General features: G+C 42.2%; 1 protein-coding gene across 1 annotated transcript in view; it reads left to right on the forward strand.

Moving 5' to 3' along the window:
- The window catches only part of CABLES1 (Cdk5 and Abl enzyme substrate 1), a gene marked incomplete at its 5' end in the record, with an annotated part of 68,351 nt that overhangs the window by 17,832 nt on the left and 28,607 nt on the right, over window positions 1–21,912 (forward strand). The window contains 2 exons of the mRNA XM_057364889.1: window positions 15,947–16,018; window positions 18,253–18,345. Coding sequence (XP_057220872.1) covers window positions 15,947–16,018; window positions 18,253–18,345 — 165 coding nt within the window. The remainder of the gene's footprint in view (window positions 1–15,946; window positions 16,019–18,252; window positions 18,346–21,912) is intronic.

Genomic DNA, 21,912 nt, shown 5'->3' on the forward strand with positions numbered 1-21,912 from the left:
AAGTTTTAGCAGCAGTTGCCGTCTTTCTTGTGGTCACAACAGAGACTTGTTAAATGTGGAACAGAGGGGGGAAGCTGTGGGTAAGCCAGATTTTCTGTCTGTCTGGAAGCACAACCTTTAAAGCTGTTAAGCCAAACCAGAGGAAACTCTGTGAACTTTTTTTTTCAGGAAGCAAAATTCTTCAGGAAGGTGACAGGTTCAAACAGTGGGAAACATTTTTTTTTCCTGAGTATGTATTTCCCTGAGTCTTTTATATCATATATACTGATGAATAGGTATGTTTTTGTGTATAAAAGAAGAAAAAAAATTTGAAGGGAAACATTTAGCTTCAGGCAAATCAAAGTGTTGTGTTTCCCATGAAGTAGGTGATTTTTTTTTTTTTATTTTGTTGCGAATAGTGTCAAAAATGAAAGCAGAACTGTTGGAAGGGGGAGTTTGTAATTGAGTTGTACGCCTGGCAAGGGGTGCCTCTGCCTCCCCTACCAGTGCTGTAGTCTGTTCCTGACTGCTGGAGCTGTGTGGCCTTGTCAGCCCTTGAAACTGTGTTGAACGTTTTGTGTTGATGTTACAAACCTAATTGTGAACGTTTGTCCTGCTGGTTTCTGTAGCCAAAGTTGGAGCTGGGTGTAGGGTCAGGCAGGGCTCTCCCGGCTCGCAGCTTTGCTGTGCAGCACTGTGTCTGAGGGGCTGACACACTTCTGCAGTGGATTTTATTCACACCAAGCATTCAGCGCTTGATCCCACAGATCATCTGCCAGCCTGAGTTAAAGTGATGTCTGCAGATCGATAAGTCTCATTAGACACAAGGCACCTGGTGTGTCAGTGATTAAAAATAAGAAACATTGTGACTGGTTGTTGTACAATTTGCTTGAAATCACTGTATAACGATGGTACATTTGCCGTCAGATTAGGTCATGAAGCAGCTTTACTGCAGCTTGGAAAATTAGGATCAAAAATAGTCCTCTGATTAAAACTTGAGCTTTTGAAAGCTCTTCAGAGAAGAAAGATATGCAAATGCAGATGTATGGGAGAAATTAAGCAATCTGGATACGCACGATTCTTGAATTTAAAGAGAGTAATTGATGTAACCACTGTGCTACCCATTTCTCACAGTCACCCTGTTTTAACACAATTTAATGAAACGTTGGAATGATCTGGGCATAAATTGCCTAAAATACAATCTGTAATGGCTCAATATATTAGCATAGTGAACTTAGGAGTTTCTGTAGGCATGCAGTTGTTTTGCATGTACCGATATCAGCCTGCAACTGCAGTTTTCCTGAGTTAGATTAATTAATTTCTCACACATTAAAAAAAAAATTGCATGACTTTATCACATATTTATCAGCAGTAAAATAATTTCTCTTTGAAACAATATTTGCCTTCTGATATCATCAGGGGTTGCTCTCCTCCTCCTTTGTCCTTTACTGCAGCAGCGTGATTCCATCAACCTCAGGGAATCCACAGGTCCCTTATGTCCTGTCAGGCAATTTTTGAACACTGGGGGAAAAAAAGAATGTTTCAACAAATAGAGAAAAATTGTTGAGTTGTGATCAATATCGGTCACAGGTCTGTTTGGCATCTCTATCTGTTGAGCTTGAGGAACTCCAGCCTGTTCCCTGTGACTGTTTTAGCTGCTGCTCACTGGCTGATGGAGAAGAGACCCAGAACTGCAGCAGAGGAAGCCTTGGGGGCAGCCAGCAGCTATGGGAGCAGCCTCCAGGAATGCAGGAACAGTTAATCAGCTCTTGTGGTTTGAGGATTGTTTGGGGCTGATCCCATTGAGAACAGTGGATCTTTTCCTCCCTCACAAAACCCAGCAGAAACTGATCACTAATAATTTTTGTGATTATTAGCAGGATCAATTCCCTTACCTGGGCAGCTGCAGGAGACCTTTGCTGATGTGATGCAGGGGGTGGTAGATAGCTGAAGCAGCATGATGCCTTTAGGTCACAGCATCAGCTTATTGGTATAAATGAGGCTGTTTTAAACCAATTTGAAGCTGTAGTTTGGAGGAGGTCTGTGCAGGAGCTGACCTTTTACTTCCTTTAATCTTACTTTGGTGTCAGGGTGTTCTGTAGGTCTCTGAGGGTTAAGTTGTCCATGAAGACAATTTCTCTGCTCAGCAAGCCTGCAGGTGTGGGCTGCTCTGCATGTAAGGTATCAAGAGCTTGATACGTCTTGATGGTATTCACCTTTTAAAACCTCATATCCGTTTTAGGCAAAATTCAACAGTGTTTGCTGATATCTGTTCAACTGATGTCTGTTTACACCTGGCCCAAGCCCAGCTTTGTATATTAAAAGTGATGCTCTGTTGAAGTAGATGTTATCTGTGACATGGGCTTGATTTTTGCTGCTGGTTAAGGAATCATGATCATGGTGAATCCMGGCGCTGCCAGTTCTCTCTGCAGCAGCTCCAAAAGCCCGAACACCTGCAAGCGCCTCGGTCTTGGAGAGGAGCAAGGAGCATGGAATTACAGGAAAACATAAAATCAACTAACGATACAAACACACTGTGTCCAATGTGATGTACCCCAAGTTCAAACACGATGTACCCCAAGTCAGGGGTCAGCAAAATTCTTTGTTTYGAAAATTGCCACAGGCTCAGCTGGAAAGGGCAATGGTCCTGGCAGTGAGCATGCTCCTGGTTAGCTGGGGCAGTCAAATTCCCTCGCCTGTTTATCAGTGTTCCCAGGCTGAAAGGCTGATAGAAAGTGCTTCCTGATCAGCATGATAAATGGAATTTTGCATGATAATTATGTTTACAGGAGGACAGATGTACTAATAACACGTTCCCTAAAGACTTCAAATGAGCTATAAAAGAATCAAATCTCTGCTGAAAATGCTGGCAGCAGTGTTATTAATTGTGTAAGTTACAGYTGATAATTGTCTTGTTTCATCTGAATGAGGCAGTCAGCTATTAATGGCTTGTGCTCTGTAGTATCAAAACAGCAGACTGTGCAAAATTTGTCAGTCTGGRTAATATAGTTGTATATTAGCGATGTGTCCTGATGGACATGCTCTAGTGGCTAGGGAAGGGAGGAAGTGTGACAGTTAATTTCTAATGCTGTTTCATCTTTCCTATCAAAATACTTGCTTATGTGCCTTCAGGAAGAGAACTGGTTTTTCTTATCTACAAATTGTTTGATGTAAGACAATGCCTGCAGTAAAAACGTCTCTTTGTGGTTATCGAGGATTGAAATGGAGAATGACTAATTARCTGTCTTGTTCCACTTACCTCTTCCACAGTGGTGAAATGAATGAAAGTCTTACCCTTGTTTTTATGTGTGTGAAAGATCCCACTGTTGTGCAGACGTATTACAAAACATCCATAAGTGTGCAATTGCATAGAGATAAATATATGTGTAATAGAGACATGACCTGAAAATCTGTTAGAAGCCATCAGGCCTGATTTTTAAAATAGCAGTAAAATGAATTTCAAATGGAAAATCACAGTAAGTATTGTACCAGGTTTACAGTTAAATAAAGATCTTGTAGGTAACTAACCAAATTCAAAACCCCGCTGCTGCAAATTGAATTACTTTTGTGACATCCTAATTYATTTGCATTCCCAAGGCACGTTTCATTTCATCTGCGGTAAGTTGAGCTGCAGATAATATCCCAGAGGAGCACRGTTCTCGTAGTCCTAACCTACATCCATGCTCTGGCTGATTAATCTGTAAATCCTTCAACATTTCTCTCCCCTGCTATTACATCAAAGCACACCCGAGTAAAAAACATGTGAGCAGAATCCTGAAATGTGTTCCCATAGCATGAGAAGGACTCTTTGTGTGTTTCATTAGGCAATACTTCGGGATTTTTTTATGGGGAAACAGACGGCTGGCTTTTTTCTAAAGAGTGGGAGATGTGTTCCTCGGTTAGTAAAAGAGAGCTGATGGTCTGGAAAAACTGCCTGGAGATGCTTTGTAAAAATTGTCCTTGGTTCCTTGTGACCTTTCATCAACTTAATTCATTGCTAATGAGCTGCAAATTCATTGCAATTCATTGCAGAGSTTTAAAATTGCCACTGAGTCAGATGACAAAGTGCCTTGTTTTATGTTATCAAGAAAAGTCCTCCGACTGAGGGAGGACTAGGCAGTAAAGTGACTCTGAATAAAACTCACAGACTCCTTGTCTCTAAAGGCTGCTGGTAGAATTGCAGAGATTTTGAGAAGAGAAAGGGAGACCAGAAAAACTAGAAGTCTTACATCCGCATAGGTTCTATCTGTATGCCTGCTCACCCTAGGGAAATGGTAATGTGATTGRTTTGTTCCACACAGATAGGCAGAACCTTTAATATCAAATATATCCATTTCTGCATTGGCTTAGTCTTTTTCTTCTTAAAGCTGTTTAAAAAGTGCAAGTGTATAAAGAAATTAAACACCAACAAGAAAAACCACAAAAAAAGGTCTCTGCTAAAGAAGAATTAACTGTATTTTTTGCATCTAGAGTCATGGATTTTGCCAGGCCAAGGTCTGCCTGAGGTTGAACTTAGAATAGCTACAATTAGAGCCACAACACTACTCCTTCCAGACCCTGGAAATCATTCAAACTAAGTCCTTTCAGACAAACGTAGCACACCTCAGCTTTGAAAAAGCCAACCACCTCATCGGCTCAGGGTCCCAGGTCAGGTGTTTTTCAGTTCTGGTGCTGTGTTTTGCTCCTGCACTTCCCACACATTTGGAGACAGAGACCTCTCATGCTTTATGCCCTTCTAAATGCCTTTTTAGTAAAGCCATTGACAAGGGGAGGTCCTTCATGGAATGTGGGATATGGAAGCCATCCATGCCTCTCCTGAGCCTCGGAAGAGGAGATGGGAGATTGTATGATCAAGTTGCCTGTCCTCRAGCTTTACCATCATTTTTTGACTTTTTGCCCCCACTTGCTGTGCGTATATATCTCTGAATGTACAGGTTATATAAACACTCCATGCACAGCTTAATGTTTGTGTTGTTTGTGTGTGGAGGGGAGAGCTGGATAACTCAGATCCTCCGGACTTCCTGTAAGGTGTGGGTGTGACCCCATTCTCAATTAATCATCTCCACCAGGAGATGGTTTGCAACTATAATTAATTGTTGATTATTTTGCTTTAATGATTGCTTTATCTATTTGTTTGCTTGCGTATAACTAGACTAGATCAAGCTGAAGGCTCAATACACRTCTGTAGGGGATCACTGAGAACATCGGGGTTGATCAACCAAACTCTACCCTTCCTCATTGCATAACATAAATGCAGCATATCTTTTGGGTGTGCTGGGGAGAGGCTGAACAAGTCAGGAATCATTGCTGAGGTTATTTGGTGCAACAATCAGTGGTACTTTAAGGAGGCTGCCTGTTCTTGCATCTGCCAAAGCTGCTGCCTCAGATCCTTCTGGCATGGCATGAGGGAGCCAGTTTGGGAGTATGGAAAAAGTGAAATTTGGGTCTTGTGCTGCATTCTGATAGCAGTCTCCTAAACTGCACTTTGTTGGCCAGATATGTCACTATGAGATGCTGTTTTATTTCTCTGATAGTATAAAGTATCAKTAGAGTCAGTCTAAGAGAGTGCTCTGGAAATTTTCCTCACTTCTGGTGTGTWAATGAATCTGCTTTTAGAATAAAATAGAATAAAATAAAATAGAATAAAATTGCATTTGGAAGGGACCTGCAAGGATCATCTAGTCCAGCTGCCTGGCATCTTCATAGCTGACCAAAAGTTACAGCATGTTGTTGAGGGCATTGTACAATTTCTTGAATTTTTTTTTGTGGGTTTTCTCTCCCCAAAACTTACTGAAAATTGATATCTGGTTACGGGGTATTTGATAGCTAGAAAACTTGTTGCCACCCAGAAAAAATCAGTTCTGTAATAATTACATAATTTACTAAGCAGGAGATTGCTCAGATTATGTTTTATGACCCAGCACTGTGACAGTATGTGGTGAATATAAGAAAATAAAAGGCCATAAATTTGGGAACCTTTCAAGTCTGCATATCCAGTTGTTTGCAGAGTGTTCCCTGAGTGGGGATGGTGTTCTGGGAAGAGGCTGTTTTCAACAGAGTATGGAGCTGCTTTCTGATCCTCTGGCCTCTGCCAGCTGCCATGTATGCTCTTGGGGGCGTATTGATCCCGGGAAAGGCCATTGCCCAGCCTGCAGATGTAGGCTGCATTTGCCAAGTCAATGAAATGTTCATTAGGGTGACTGCTGGGCACTCTCTCTGTTGTGAAAACAGGTGGGGAGGCTTCTCRGCCAGCTTCTCTAAATATTGGACCCTGCTGTACCAACCATACCTTAAAAGAGAGCAATGATTCAGCTACACAACCGAATGTTACCAGTATTGCGAGAATTTCCATTATGGTTGCTTACTTGGAGTAGGGGAAGCGAGGGTTCCTTGTGGAGATCCAGTCTGTTAAATGTCACCTTTTAAACCATGATTAGTCTTTGTGTGTGCACCTGTGATGGGCTGAACCATGGTGTTCAGTCTGTAGCTGGTCTTTCACTCTGCAGAACTAAATGTTCACAATGTAGTAAACGGTTTTTGAAAACATTTAAATTTTTAATAGRGATCTGTAGCTGGAGAGAATAACCTCAGACTGGGGATGAGCCAATTGCTGTAAGCCATGCTGAGCATGGGRCCTCAACAGAGAGAGAAGAAAAGAATATAATCCTCTGCTACCAGCAGAAACCCAGTGCCCAGTAACAGGAAGATGCCATGCCCAGTCATGGTGGCAGGGATGGGGGAAAGAGGAGGTAGTTTGCCCTTCCCAGAGCAATTATGCTGAGTGGCATCAGGATCTGTCCCTAGTGAGATGAGCAGGGAAGAACTGAGCTCTCCCCCTGCAAGAATCAAGTCCACAAGGTCACTGATACACTGAAGCAGTTCTGCTTGACAGTAAGGATCTGCCTTTACCCTAATAATGGATCATGTGGCGCTGTTTTTGGAACATGTCTCCTGTATGTTTTCTAGTAAAGCATAAGCAAATGCAATATTTTAAATAAATGCATATTTTTGTACTCAGAATCTTTGGCATTGAAACTGACTGTGCATGAACCAACAAGCAGCAAGGGGCTAATTCCTGCAGATGCAGTAATATTTAAAATTATGGCACTGGACTGTCTCACCTTAYCACAGATACCAAAAAGTTAAGATGTCTGAGCTGTCCAGTGACAGCTGATCTCTGAACAATATGCACATGTTTGGTCTTTAGCAATGAATGACCAGGGAAAGCAGGGCATTGACGCTTGGGGATGTAATRAGATGCTGGGAAAATGCCTAATCCTGAGGGTGTGTGTAGCAAGTGTAGCCAGAACTAAATCCAAAGTACGCACCAGTAAACACTCAGATTGTCACTACCTGTGCCAGCGTTCATCTCTCATGCCCAAAATGCCTCATACTAAGTTTTCTCCTAACTGTTTGTTTTTTTGCCCTTCTCATACAGGGGGCTTTTTTTTTTTCTCTGTCAAGAACTCTAGCCAGACACAGCATCTAGGATATATTTTTTTAGCACTGCAGTTAATTGTCTGTTCAGATCTCTTCCAAGTCTGAGAACGTTAACATGTGGGATTGCGGAATATGTTCTCCCAGATAGCACGTGTGCATCTGGAAGCAAGACAGGGATATGAGATTGGGCTGTAAGCAACCTAAAAAACACCCCAAATGAAAGAGGAAAGGCCTGGAGTTTTAATTGCATGGTTATGTGGGCAGGTTAGAATTAAAGTCTCTTTTTCAGGTGACTTAGTAGTGTGTGTTTGTGTTTCCATGTGTTATGGTATTTACTGCATACGACTTTGACTTGAAAGTGAGTTTCTTGATTACAGGACTTTGGGTGTTGTGGAATACAAGTTTGTGATTTGATACTTTAAAGACTTGTACTCTGCCTGTGTGTGGTTTCTTCAAATACTTGGTTTAAGTGTTGATTCTTCATTTTCCTCGGATGTGATGTTTAAGGAGCAACATTACTTTCGAACGGAACTAAATATTCATTGTTTTGCAATGCACAGAGTTTTGTCAGGCATAAACAAGGTACGTGCAGAATCTGTTAGATTTGTGTTGATCTGACACGAATGTGAGTTTCACTGCAAAAAAATGACATAAAGATGGTCGGTTTGTATGTTCTGTACAGTGCTATTCTATCTGCTTTGGCAAGCATCCTTGTTTTCATGAGGYCAGATGATTAATCTTGTTGTTTGCTTCTTGCCTAGTTTTGAGTGTCTCTAATTAAGCTGATGCCTGCTGATGTCTTACCATGATAATGTATGTTAGGTTATGAGGTAATGGTTGTTCTGAAAAATACAGCTGTGGCAGTGTTTGGGCATATTCAGAATAAATCGCTGCACAGAAGCCTTCTGAAAGCTATCACATCACTGCAGTCAGWAAAGTGAAGACAGTGAGTCTGTAAATTATTGGTTAAAGATAATAGAGGGTGTAGATTTTTGGCGCTTCAGCATCTGTGAGAGCTCTGCTGTTTTTAAATGAATCTTCCTGAATTGTAGCTGTAGCTCCTCATTATGGTTTGGGCAGCCAACAGGATGAGGATTGGGTACYGAGGCAGCTGCCTGCAGAGGGAAGATAGCATCATTGAATCATGGGATCATTTAGATTGACTTCTAAGTTCATTGTGTCCAGCCATTAACAATCACTGCCAAATCCTCCACTAAACCGCGATGGTAGGCTTCAAATAAGATGTATCCTTGGAGAATTGGGAATCCTRCTGGGTAAAGTGAAAATTAAATGGCCCTCAGAGTCAACAATATGTGGTGATTGATCTTTTGTTCTCCCTGGACTAAACCCTGGGAGCTTTCTCCCTTCACTGGAGATTTCTAGAAAATACGTTTTCTAAACTGATAATGTGTCAAGTTGAATCGTGCAAAAGCCCAAAAGTCAAAAATCCTGTTCTGCCATACCCTTCATATTTCTGCACAATTGCGTACATGCATTGACATGATATAAATGCTTTATCAGTGTATAGCTTGCTACTCAGCACTTGTAGTGGAAGTTCCTCGTCTGTTTACAGTGTTGGTACACTTGATTTTATATTTGGCTCAACCAGACCCAGGTGATCCCTCTGGGGCATTGGGACAGGGCTGTGCTAGAATTTTGTGTGCTATTTGAAATTCACATGTAAAGCTTCATAATAATTTGTGAACAGAGTGTTGTGTTGCATTGTGAGAGGTCAGTGGGGTACTTCAGTATTGTCTCCTGTTTATTTTCTTCATTGTTTTTGACTTCGTTCTTCATTCTTACTTGTAGCCTAGCTTTGGGATGGCAGTGTAGGTATTTTTCATGTTGAGGTGTTCCCTGCAGACAGGTTAGGAGGCAGCAGTTCAAGTACTGTGTATTACAAAGCTTCTGCYGTGAGTGTTGTGGGAGGATGAGGCTTGGAGAGGATGACTATAGGTAGAATACTGAGTGCAGGGGTTACTCCTGGTTTAGGATGAGTGTGTAACATGGAGCCATGCTCATGCTCCTTTGTTTTCTGTCTGTCTTATTCCCAAAATGTTGATGGAGACTGAGGCGACATTTAGCATGGCATTATTCTCCTAGTTATCACTACATTTGAAGGTCTCTCTCCTTGCAGTGCATATCCCAAGCAAGCAGGTTGTTGGGGGTCCTGCTAGCTCAGGATCTCTGCTTCAAAGGCTTTCCCCCACAGCTCACTGCAGAAGGCTGTGGTCTTAGACCATATTGGCATCMTGCCTGCACACAGGTGACAGCTAAATGGAGAGCTCTTGGGATGGTATCTGTGTGGTTGGGTTGGGCTGTTGAATTAACAAAATAATCCATTTTCAGTGTGTGCCAGATGCTTTTAACTCCCATTGTGGGCAGCCTTGACAATATGCTGCACAGCGTGGAAGTCCTAAGTGGATTTTGATGTTCTTTGCAGATTATGGCTCTGCTGCGTAATTATGATAGCACACAATTAAAAATGGCTTTATGTCGCTTTGGGTAGCTCCTGGAAATTCTATTTCCCTTAATAATTTTCAATAGTCTTAGGGTTTGTTTTTCCTGTGTTTGTTTTCCTGTAATATTGGCAAAAGATAGGAAGAAAATGAGCTGGGACGTAAAAATCCCAGTAAAAACTTCAGAGGGAGGGTGAGAGGTGACTCATTAGCGGGTCTTTCATCTGGGTTCATGCTGGGGCATGGAGTCAGGGGTCAGGAAGTGAATGGGGATTCGTTCACAGCTGATGTCTTGTATAATATTTCAAAAGAGTGTATTAATTGTTGCAGCTTAGCCTGGGAGTTTGGGCAGAGGCGTTCAGCCGGCAGCCTGAGGAGGAGCTGGCATGAAGTTGCATTTAAGTTTCCCTGGAGTGACAAAGGGGATGGAGCTGCTGGGGACAGGGCATGGCCTGTGTCTGGCAGCTCTCTACCTACTCCCCTGGCTCTGCAGGGGTAGAGCCAGCAGCTGCATTTCTGTTCATACCCAAATCCAACTCCAAAGCAGTTAGGGAAAAGAATGGCAAATGATAACTTACTCAGAACTCAGAGTAGCCTGCAAGATATGTTTGTAGCCATAATATTGTAATATATAATATAGGTATATATGTATATATTTGTTTATTTACATTTATTTACATTTTTTTCATTCTGCTACATAGACACTAAATCTTAGATCTCACTGATATTCTCTTTGTTTTGCTTTTACTGTTCAAGCCATTTTGGTGCTGGAAGCAGCAATATGAAGCCCAAGGGAAAAACACCCCTAGTGTTGCTGTTCCCATAGAGGATCAAGCTGATGCTCTGCCTAATTTGACCTATGGGAGCTTCTAGTCCAGAGCATACTTTGGCAGCTCCTCAGGGAGCGCTTGCAAAGGATGGGTTGTCTTTTGAGCAAGACCTACTCTTTGAGTCCAGAGCTGGCACCTTCCAGGGGATGGGTGGATGGATGGCAGAGGGAAGCCCTTCACTTACACCTCTAGGCAGGCCCGAGGTGTCCTTACAGGTATTCTGATCTCATTCCCAATCACTGCAAAGTTTTATGATTACACTTTTTCCACTCCCCTTCTGCACTTATCTAGGATAGTGTTCCTGTGTGTAGGAACATTTTGCAATGAAGGTGGAGTGGAAATAAAGAATCCAACATTTTCAAAGTGTGAAGCAATCTTACGCTTCTCTGATGCTTCCAAGCCACATTATGATAAACACAGCCGTGATCAGGGGATAGCTCAGATGTCTCTGTGCTGTGGTTCGTGCCCATTTTGCCTGGCCACCTGAAGGGAGGAGGTGGCCCAGTGGACATGGGAACTGCCATCTGTATTCAGCTCCTGAAAAGTCTTTGATCCCCCAAGTTCTCCCATCAGTGTTAACGCAGCTGGCAGGTGTTCAGATGAKTGGCACTCATGTGTCCCATGTCTCTGTAGCTCTGAAGGGATGCTGTTGTTCCTGACAAAGTGAAGAAGCTTGTCCTGAAAGGGTGTTTTTTGTTCTGGGAGCCAGCAGCACCCACGCTGCTGGCTTCAGCTGTTACAGGTTTGTAATCTTAAGAGAAGCAGGGGGAAAATTACACCCCCAATGTTCACAGAAATTAGTTGTATTTAAAATGCAGCTTTTTCTTCCTGATTGTGTAGCTGTGCTAGAAAKTCATTACACATGGATTTATTTTTCCTTCTCTCTTGGATTATCATTGGCTTCCTTCCTTCCTTGCTTCCTGGATGAATTTATCCAGTGTTCTGATTGCAGCTCYTATTTTTTTTATCACCTCCTGTCTATGTGGCTTAAGATTTTGTATGTTTAACATAACTGAGCTGAGTATTTTGCAGCAACTGAGAGCAAAGATAATTTTTCACTGATTGGTGGGGTGATTACTGCGAACATATTTGCAGTCTACTTGCTTTGGCTATTTGCTGTTTTGATTACAGACGTACCTTATTTTATTTTTTCTTGTATATAGTTTCTTTTTTTTTTGCAACTGAACTATGTATTAATCTGACTTTGGAGGGGGAAAATGAAGACAACATTTTAGCCTTTGAGAAATTTCCACAGGGATTCAGGCAGCTGGTCAGAGATAAATCCAGTATGTGAACAGGGTCATGAGTATCTTAGAAATCAGCCATTTAAAATACCATGGCATCGAATATCTCTTTTGTTTCTTTCTTTGGTCTGCACTTGGAAGTTGATTGTAGGATATTATTATTTGTGGGCACATGCACAGGGAAAAACAGCAAGGAAACAGACAAAAAAATATTTTAGGTAGTTGTTTAAGGAAAAGTGATATTACATGGTTTTTAAACAAACAAATCTGTAAGTTGCATGAGGCTGTGACCTAGAGGGGCTGGTTATTCCAAGGAGGAGGTCATCATCCAATGCTGAACTGCCTTTTTCTGTGTGCATTTGGGGACTTTGGGGACTGAGGGTGAGTTTAGTACACCTAGAATGTGGTGATTAAATGAGGAGAAATTTTTTAAGGCTTTCCATAGACTAGCAGAAATTAACATTTTTATTGAATCATCTTTAATTTGGTTATTAAGGGCAATTGTATTTTTGTGTGTTAGCTGACTGACATGTACTTTACAAAAGTTTTAAAGCATTTTAAATTGAAATTGCATCTGCTGAAAGACTTATCCCAATGCCTGAATCATGTGTGTCACATAGTGCTATTTTGTTTTGTTCTGCATATATTCTTCCTCAACAATAGAAGGATTTTCCCATAATTACTATTGAAATAGGGCATTTTTAAATACAGAATAGGTATCAACACAGCTTTACATCAGAATGATGGTAATGTGTGATATAAACCAGTTTGGGTTATTTCAGTGTCTGCATATACCAGCYGCTATAGCATGCTAATCAATTTTTGAAAAATAATTCTTTTAGGAGTTGTATAGACAAACCCTGGCTGCTTGCCTGAAGAGAGAAAGGTGATTAATTTAAATACTAAACACCAGTTGAGGTGATTAATTCTTGATGAGGTCAATGAAAAACTGATTTTGTTTGTATTCCCTGGAAGATGCTTTCAAAAGCTTTTCTTTTTCAAARTTGTTTTTTGTCCTGTGTGTGTGGCACAGGATGTGACTTTGTTCACAGCAGGTAGGTTCATTAGTCGGCATTTCTGGTATAATTTCCAGCTGTGTAAATCTTACAAAATACTGGTATTTAGGTCATCTTAATTAGGTGTTGAAATAAAGATTTAAGATAAAGTGGAATAATTGCACATCCTTCATATTTCAGCTGAGTTTCTTCAGTGAAAAGAGGGTGTGATTCCTGGACAGTATGAGCTGATTTTAACAGTTGCTCCAAATCTGCCTCTCCAGTGCTCCTTTGACAGTGCTGGGAGTTGAAGTGATTAAAACTAATAATTCTGGGGAAAGGTGAAAGATGTGGCAATTTTCAGATGGGCTGGGGGCTGGGCTGGATATCCTTACTCTTACTGCTACCTGTGCCAGTACCTTTTATGTGTTTTCTTCCTTCCTTCCTGGATGAGTTTATCCAGAATCGTGCTTATTTTATGCCCTCATTGAGACGGAGCTCAGGTGCTCCTCTCCCAAGTTTGGGTGAACAAAGAGCTTCCCCAACTCTTCTGTGCCGACTCAGTTGCCATGGAAGGTACCCAAAATGCTGTGAAATCAGTGCTGGTGAAAAGCAGTGAGGTCTTTCATGCTGAGAGGGGTGGCAGCGAGTACCATCCAGCCTATGTTGCATTTGGGGTCAGCAAGCAAAAATCAGGAGGCAGCATCCCTGGGAAGGGATGCCAGGGGAGGGAAGCCAGAGGAGTCCARTTGGATGCCCAGCTGGTGAAATGCAGTTCTGTTCCTGCCAACCAGCGCATCTACCTTAATGACAGATGCAAATGTAGGATCTTCAAACCTGTGTCTGCCAAACCCTCAATGATGTTGAGGATGGTGCTTAACTTTGGGCAAGGAGACTCTTGGAAAGAGGTTTCAGTGGCAGCTGGAATATGCACCTGGTGCTGTACAAGCACCTGGCATCTAGAGGATATACAGTGTGACTAATTTGCTAAATTTCATCTGAGGAAGGTGGCAAAGCTATACTGTTGTTCATCTCTCTTTGACTAACAACATGCCAAGTATGTTTTTGGTGTTTTAGCACTACAGGATGGGAGCGTGCCATTATTTGTGTTATTAAGTTAATGATGTATGAAGAGATATTAAAAAGCCAACAGCTATCATCTGCCACATCAGTGATGCTGGGAATTGAAACTTCCAGCTTTTGCTTATGGATCAGTGAAACTGAAAATGGAGGAGGAACTCCTCCTGAGCTGGGTTTCTCCCAATGAGAGAATCTCTGTGTCCTCTTGGACTGTGGATGGAGCCAAGGAAACACCCATGGGTGCAGGAGACAAATGTTTGGTCTTCCTTATCTATGCCAACACACACTGAAATGCACTTTTTTTCCTTAGCATTTTGAAGGTGTATCCTATCTTGCACCAGATCCTCTGAAATCCTAGTTTAGACAAAGCCTGAGGGGATTTAGGTTTGCATATTTTTCCTAAGAGGATTATGCTTCACACTTAGTTGATCTGTAAATTGTTTGAGGGGTTTTTTATGATTTTCTAAATACACAAAAAGCTGCATGCACATTCAAATTGTCATGAAATGCTTTGTCTGCAGGTTAGTGATAGAAATCTATCTTGAATTAATAGTAAACTGAATCMCTGAACCTCAGGGTTATTTTGAACCAAAAAATATTTCGGTAATCAGATTTGCAGCACGGCTGCAGGAACAGTTGTAGCAGCACAACTGGAGAGACAAGGGAATTGCAGGAGGGATTAGAAACTGCTTACACTGGCATCAGAGAAAACAATTTATTGTGAAAATACAGCYCAGGAATAAATTAATAAGCACCTTTCCAAGCATATAGGAGTGCTCATAACATTCTGAAAAACCTTTGCAGATCAAGGGAGTAAGGCAGCTCAGTGGGAACCAGGCTGAAATAGTGATAGTCTATGAAGGCTTTTATCATTTCAGTTGATGCTCATGAAGTCACTGTTGAGGTGCTCCGTGCGTCAGCCATGGCCCCTGGGATGGATGGGTGCTGGCATTGCTCCTGCCAGCTGGGTGCTGGGGCACAGTGCCACGGCTCTGCTGMCTCTTGCAGCTGTTTTGACGCCCATTGACGACGGAGTAGTTTCARTGATTGCCAGCTCCATTTTCTTTATGTGCCTGTGGGTGGGCTGTATCTTACTCATTCGTTTGTGGTGTTTACAGTGTTTTTTGGAGGGCTGGGTGCAGTCCTTATTTTGTGCTGCTGTCAGGGTGTTTGGAAGTTGTGCAGCAGCAATGGCTGCGAAGACAAAGCTTGTGCTGGGGCTTCTTCCCTGTCTGCAAGCACAGCTAGAAAACCTGTAATGCTGAGATTTCCATAATTATTTCTCCGAAGGTGGAGRAAGAATGTGACTCAGACATAGGAAAATGGTTTAAAACAGGACTTAGCTTACCTGTGCTGTTCACAGGGATGGTCCAAGCTTCTGTTTAAACTGCTGCTTTATGCCCAGTGTTGCTGGCACCATCATCTTTYATCTCACTTCAGACATTCTTCACAGGACTGATGAGATGGACATCATGGAGAAACAAGTGGCACTTGTACAAAGCACAGGGGGCAAAGAGAAGTGTCCCCTGTGGCAGTGTGAAAGACAGGCAGTCTGTGYGGATCTGTGTCTGCATTATTTTATCAAAGTGCTGTACTTGTAGCATTGCCAGCTGTACTGCAGCACATGTGGGACTGTGTTAGATGGGTGTTAAACCCTTGAAGGAAGGGAAACACAAACTGAGGAGGAGCTGTTGCAAAGCTGCATCTTCTGCTTTGCTGTAGCAGCTTGTGTGGAGTAAATTTACTTCTGTGTGGAGTCAAATAGATTAAGATAAGCAGAACAGAAAAAAATGTATTAATATCCAAAGGTATTTCTTGGCTAGTGAAGGGTGGCTGGTGATTTTTACTGAATAACAGCTCTGAGGATTTTCTCATGCCCTCAATTCAGCAGTGATGTTTTGTGTTCTGTTTTTCTGCAGACGTCGGCTCATCTCCCAGCGATCTTCTCTGGAGACTCTGGAGGACATCGAGGAAAATGCCCCACTGAGGAGGTCATTTTATTTACTCTCTCTCTGGCTTCTTGTCAGTAAAGCACGTGCATGGGCAGGCTTGCTCTCTCTCCTCATGTTGAAAAGTGTCTGGGGCTTCACATTAAAGTTCTTTTTCATAGTGAGTTAAGGTGTTGAAACTTCAAATGCCCTGTGAAGTGATGGGTGCTATGAGCTGCTCATTCTCTGGCTTAGGTTATTAAACAAAAAGGCAGTATTTAAATGAAATGTCAGGAATTAAAATGTCAGATYTGATTGATAGAAAAGTGCAGTTGTCACCAATATGAATGACTAGCCCCTACTGTCTGTGGTACATTTTTTAAAAGTACATACAGATGGGTTAGTACAGTAGGTTTTTGAAGGCTAGTATTTTTAATTATTTTTTACTGCTTATTCTCTCAGCACATGCAATCTTATTTCAGTTACCAGCATTACGGTCTGTGTGTTGGCTGGTAGATTTGTGACTCCTACCCCACTATTAAATCTGCCTCCATCCGTGTTATGTTGGCAGCTTCTGTGCGTGGTTTAATTTCTGCATCTGGGAGACCACAGTTTCTTTCACTGGGGACCACAGTAATTAGTCCCCAGGCAGTCCTCTGGGGTGAGGGAAAATGGAGCAGCTGCTTAACAGTTCAGGAACTGGCTGGTCAGTAATCTGACCATTGCATGAAATGCTTCCAGGTCAGCTGTTCAGCAAGACAGCAGCCTAAGTTTGACTGTCTCTTTATCTCAGGACCTGTAATTCAGCAGGTTTATATTGTTGTTCAGCCTTGTTTATCCAYATGCAGGTTGGCTTTCTCTCCCTACCTCGAAGCAAAGAATGGCAGAGCCTGTACCAATTGGCTTATTACCAAGGCTTGATTATTTTTACAAAGCTTACTGTTCATGCTTACCAGCTTGTTATAGAGTATTCCCATAAGTGATTCAAACATGTATAATTGGTAAAAGATATAAACAAAGTATGGTTTGCCAGGCAGTATTTTTACTTGCTGATTCACAGAATTGGTGGTAGAATGTCTCCCTTGGTGGTATTTTCCTGTGAAGAAGCTAACAAGGCTAATTGCAATCAGAGGGTGAGGGAATCTCAAGGACATTACTAGCAGGAGAAAGGCAGGAATGGCAAAGTGAGGGGGTGCCCCTCTCGGGGTGTACCCATGCAGCTCAATGGGGTTTGGGTACAGCAGTGGCGGCTAGCACAGTGGTCTGTGCTTTCAGTCCAACATAACAACCTCTCAGGCTTGAGAAGCTGCTGAACTCTGCCTGTGCAGAGGGGAGGATGGACAAAATGGGTTTGGGAAGCTCAGCACAGAGTGACTGTGCTGGTGCCATGCACCRGCAGAGGATGCTGGTCCCGTAGGTGACACAGAGGGTGCAGTGGCCCTGGCTGTGCCATGAGCACAGGACTCATCCCCAGTGCCTGTGAGCTGTGTCTCGCCTTGAGCTCCACAGCCCTGAGATAAAACAGAGAGCGCTTTCACATGCGCTGTGGTTCAGCTGATTAGAAAGAGCACGGGTGGAAGGCGGGGGGAGGATATTGCTGTTTGTCTCATCTCTCCTCCCTCTGGCAATTTCTTTCTGTAACTGCAATTTATAAAGTGCATTCAGATGTAAAATAGATTTAAGGCTTAATGTTTTGAAGAATGATTATTTTTTTTCCTGGGGTAGTTTATTTTATTTTGAGCTGTTGCGTATACTGTCAGGAACRTGAAAAGTAATATTTAGAGTTAAAATCAAATAGGAATTATCCTTGCAAATAGGAGATTTTAAATCTTTCTAAAATTAAAACAAGAAACAGCTTTCCTCAATGGCTCCTTTATCAATAGCTGAGAAGCATGCAAAAGCGTGGGTGTTGGTGCGAGTGGGGAAAATTGCRTATTTACTCGGTTTTGGTTTGGTTTAATTTTTTTTTCCTCTGAAAGCTGAGGCTGAGCTGCTATGGCAGATTACAGGAAGTTTTACTTTGCTGAGTTTTTTTAATGATTTTTTTTATTGCATGAAGGGAGGGGGCTGCTGCCTTTTCTTATTATTATTTTAAATATTTTTTTTGTTTGAGCCGTCGCATTTCCAAACTTATTGTCTTTATTGTTCTTGCTGATTCCTAACACAGGGTGACTTGAATCATTTGTCTCGTCTTTCCTTCCTGCTTTTGTGTAGACTTCTTGGCGGTACAGCAGGGAACTGAGAACATTTATTTTTTTCTTCTCCCTCCCCTCCCTTGCAACTGATTTATTTTTCAGATGTCGGACACTCTCAGGATCACCCAGACCAAAGAACTTTAAGAAGGTTCATTTTATCAAGAACATGCGGCAGCACGACACTAGAAACGGCAGGTACTGTGCATGCAAAGGCTGCTTCTGCAGAGGCAGCCCCTGGGATTGAGGGAAGGGGCAGGATCTCCATCCCCCTGCAAGAGCCATTGCCACTCACCACAAATCTCAATACAAATAACCTGCATAAAAGGAAAATCCATGATGCTGTGTGAGTAAACCAGGCATAATCTGGTTGCATTTCTTTGAGAGTGTTGCCAGGTTCTAAGTGTGAGAGTGGCACATAGCGGAACCTGCCTGAACCAAGTTTAGCAACGGTTCAAGGACACTTCCCACATCTGTTAGTGGATACAGCGTGCTGCTAAATGCACAGCCAAGGATGGTGGTGGCGAGATGAGGCATGGGATCCTAGTTTTCATGGCAGATGTAGGCAGAGAGGCTTCCAGGGGATGTGTGAGGGGTGCACCCGTGGCTGCAGCATGCCCTGAGCTGCCAGTAGCAGCTGCTGTACCCAGCCTGTGGGCTGTAAGACTGCCCAAGTCACAGTCCTAGGCACTGGTGGGACTTGTACAGCAGCCACTGGCTGGGACTTGGCTTAGTGCAAAGGCATGGTGTTCCCATCAGCTGCAGGTGTTTCCATCAGCCARATGGGTTCTCTATTGTAGGATCATCCAGTTCAGAAGTGAAACTAGCTCCTCCCTGCTTACAAAGAAGATACCTGTCCTCTCTGATTTTCCCAAAGACAGTTTCTCTGTGTGCGTCRTAATTTTTTTTTCTTGTTCTTCCAAACCTGAACAGGTTTGAACTAGGCCACCTGAATAGGTTACATGTAGACTAAACGATCCCACTGAGAGCTGACCCTTGCACRTGCCTGTTCTCATAAAACTGCCATGGCTGAGAGCCATGTATGCTCTGATGGACTGATTTGTGCCCGTAGCCTTTGATTTCCRTCAAAGGAGGAACCATGTCAGTAGAAATTCTAACATTGCATTGAACCACAGGTTTTGTGAATTGAATTCAGGTAGGTGTTATTTGGCTCAAGAAAAAATTTCTTCGCTGTTATTCTCACACATACACTTGAATGCATTGAAAGGTAGTAATCAACATAAATGGTGCAGAAGGTGGCCTTGTGAGATTTTAGAAACAGCTTTTAGACCCAACTTTTGTGTCAAACAGACAGAACTATTGACTTGACTATTGTCTGACTGGCTGCTGATTATTGTCTTTATAACAAGTAAATGTGGAATCAAACACTGAAAAGCGGCCCTTTAATCTCAGTCTATTTTGTGCATAAGTAGATGTATGTTCTGAGAATTTCTTACAGCAAAATATACTTACAAGGTGTTATGCAAATTCCACAGAAAACAAGTAATTTCTGAGATGTGTATATAAAATCTAGGAATAAACTTGATAGAAATACAACCTGCAAAAGGACGGATCAGTATTTGATTCATAAACTCTTTTCTCCACATTTTGCAAAAAAGTGTTTGTAGTATGGATGCAACATTTTATCTTAATTCATAGATCAGTCATTKTGCCTGACAGTATAACTGAATGTTTTTCTTGCTGAGAAAGCTGCTCCTATTCAGCTGGCTTCTTATCTTTATCAGCAGACACAGTTTTCCAGAATATTTCCACAATCATAATCAAGATCTCTTTATCTAGAACACATATACAATAAGAGATACAATTTTGGAAATAGTTTTTATCCTATGGTCRTAGAGCCACAATGACAGTAGCTAAAAATAAAATGCAGAGTTAACACTTTGTGTCACCCCTGTGTCTAGCAGTAAGTAATCTGAGTGCAGACTCTTTATCCCTGGGGTCTGGATGCAGTCACTGAAGTTAATAGGCATTCTAGTTGAAAAGGACCTCTAGAAATACAGGTGGATCTGCTTTATGTATTTATACTAAAATCAACACTGTTTCTCAGTACCTTAAGACCTTTGGAGCTGGTGTCCTCCCCAGTTCCCTGTGACTCAGAGGAGCACTGSGGTTGTAATGGATAGAAAACCCTCCTGGGGCTCCTTTCCATGCCTGAGACCTTGTCCCAGGTGGCTCATACATGACTCTGCAGGATGCAGGCACTGCGTCAGGCTCTCTGAGCTCCCTCCAAAACCCCTGACCCTTCTGCCACAGCATGTCAGTCTTTCACTAAACATGAGGAATCCAGCTTTGAAAACATGTACACTGAGTATATTTTAGGGTGGTAAATTTGATGACTGGGCTTTAAAATGGTCAGCACGTTCAGAAATTGTTTCACTGGCTTATGACTGTGTCAGAGCAAAGAAAACTCCAGTGTGAGTGATAGCTCGGGGCTCCCCTCTCCAGTAACTGCCCTTTTTTGCCTCTCTCAACCTGTAAAGTGATGTGTCCTTGTCCTGTGGCWCTGAGATTTCTTCCCCTCTCAGCCTCAGGGATGGCACATGTTGAGCAAGGATGCTCTGAGCCCAGCCTTTGGCAGTCCTGTGACAAGGCAGGACCAGCTCTGGTTCARATTAGAGTTCAGCCATTTAGCACAGAGAAAAAGCTCAAACAGAAAAAATACAGACTGGAGCTTATCAGTGAGTCCTTGTAAAGCTTCCTGTTGATAATTCTCTTCACTGGTTAAACTGGTTTCTTTGGATTTCTAGGTTGTGGCTTATTAAAGGAGTTAGAAAATTAGGGTTSCTAGACTGTGTTATCAAAGCAATCYTGTAAAACAGCACATTTTCACAGTAAATTTTCCCATTAAAAGACGAGTCAACCCTGACATACAAACCAGCACAAATAGCCACCAGCATGAGGTTTTACCCACTTAACTCAGCAGGTTTATTGGTGATATCCTCCATAAACACTGAGGCAGAAGATTAGCAAAAAAGGAGCGGCCGAAACGACAACTTGAGCCAGCTGAGCAAACAGTTCATGGTGAAAATGGGGCAAGAGCAACTGTAGAGTTATCATATATAGCAGGTATAAAACCCAGTAAAACAGCGTTCCTCTCCCAGCCCCATGCCATTGCTTTCTCAGTTTTTTTTGTTAGCAAACACATCTAAATAAAGGCCAAACACTCATGAAAGGTCTCTTGCTGCTCTCTTAACTGCACACACACACACACTAAGAGGKTGACGATTGGCAGCACCCTCACAGTTCTTAATTATTCTCAGCCACCTTCTAATAGCTCTTGAACTTGTGAGACTCCAAAATGAAGGCTGCTACCATGACAGCRTCTGTGGTTTGTGTGTTCACCTTTGTGTGCAGGGCAACAGAGCCCTGGCAGCCAAACATCATCAATCAGGACTGGGAGAAGAGGCTACAGAATTCCACTTGTGGATGGTCCATACGATGTGTATCACGTTTCCTCGTGGCAGCCATTTGGTGCAACACAAATAAACCTAGACTAATGCTGAGGAAAGTAGACATGGTTCTTCAAGTCTAACAAATTATTGATTCTGTTGAGAACTTTGTGCTCATTAAGTTTTTTGTAGTATACGCTTCATAAAGAAATTGGAAGATTAGCTTTTACAGCCTTTTCTAATCATCAAAACTCTTGCAAAGTAATGGCTGCTCTGAACCATAGTAATAGTACAACTTTTCAGTGAAATGTGAGAATTAAAGAGTGAAAACCTTCTCGTGAAGTGGTTTTTAACA

This window comes from Malurus melanocephalus, unplaced genomic scaffold (assembly GCF_030028575.1).
Source record: "Malurus melanocephalus ecotype Western Australia unplaced genomic scaffold, MMel_1.1 scaffold_44, whole genome shotgun sequence".
NCBI lineage: Eukaryota > Metazoa > Chordata > Aves > Passeriformes > Maluridae > Malurus > Malurus melanocephalus.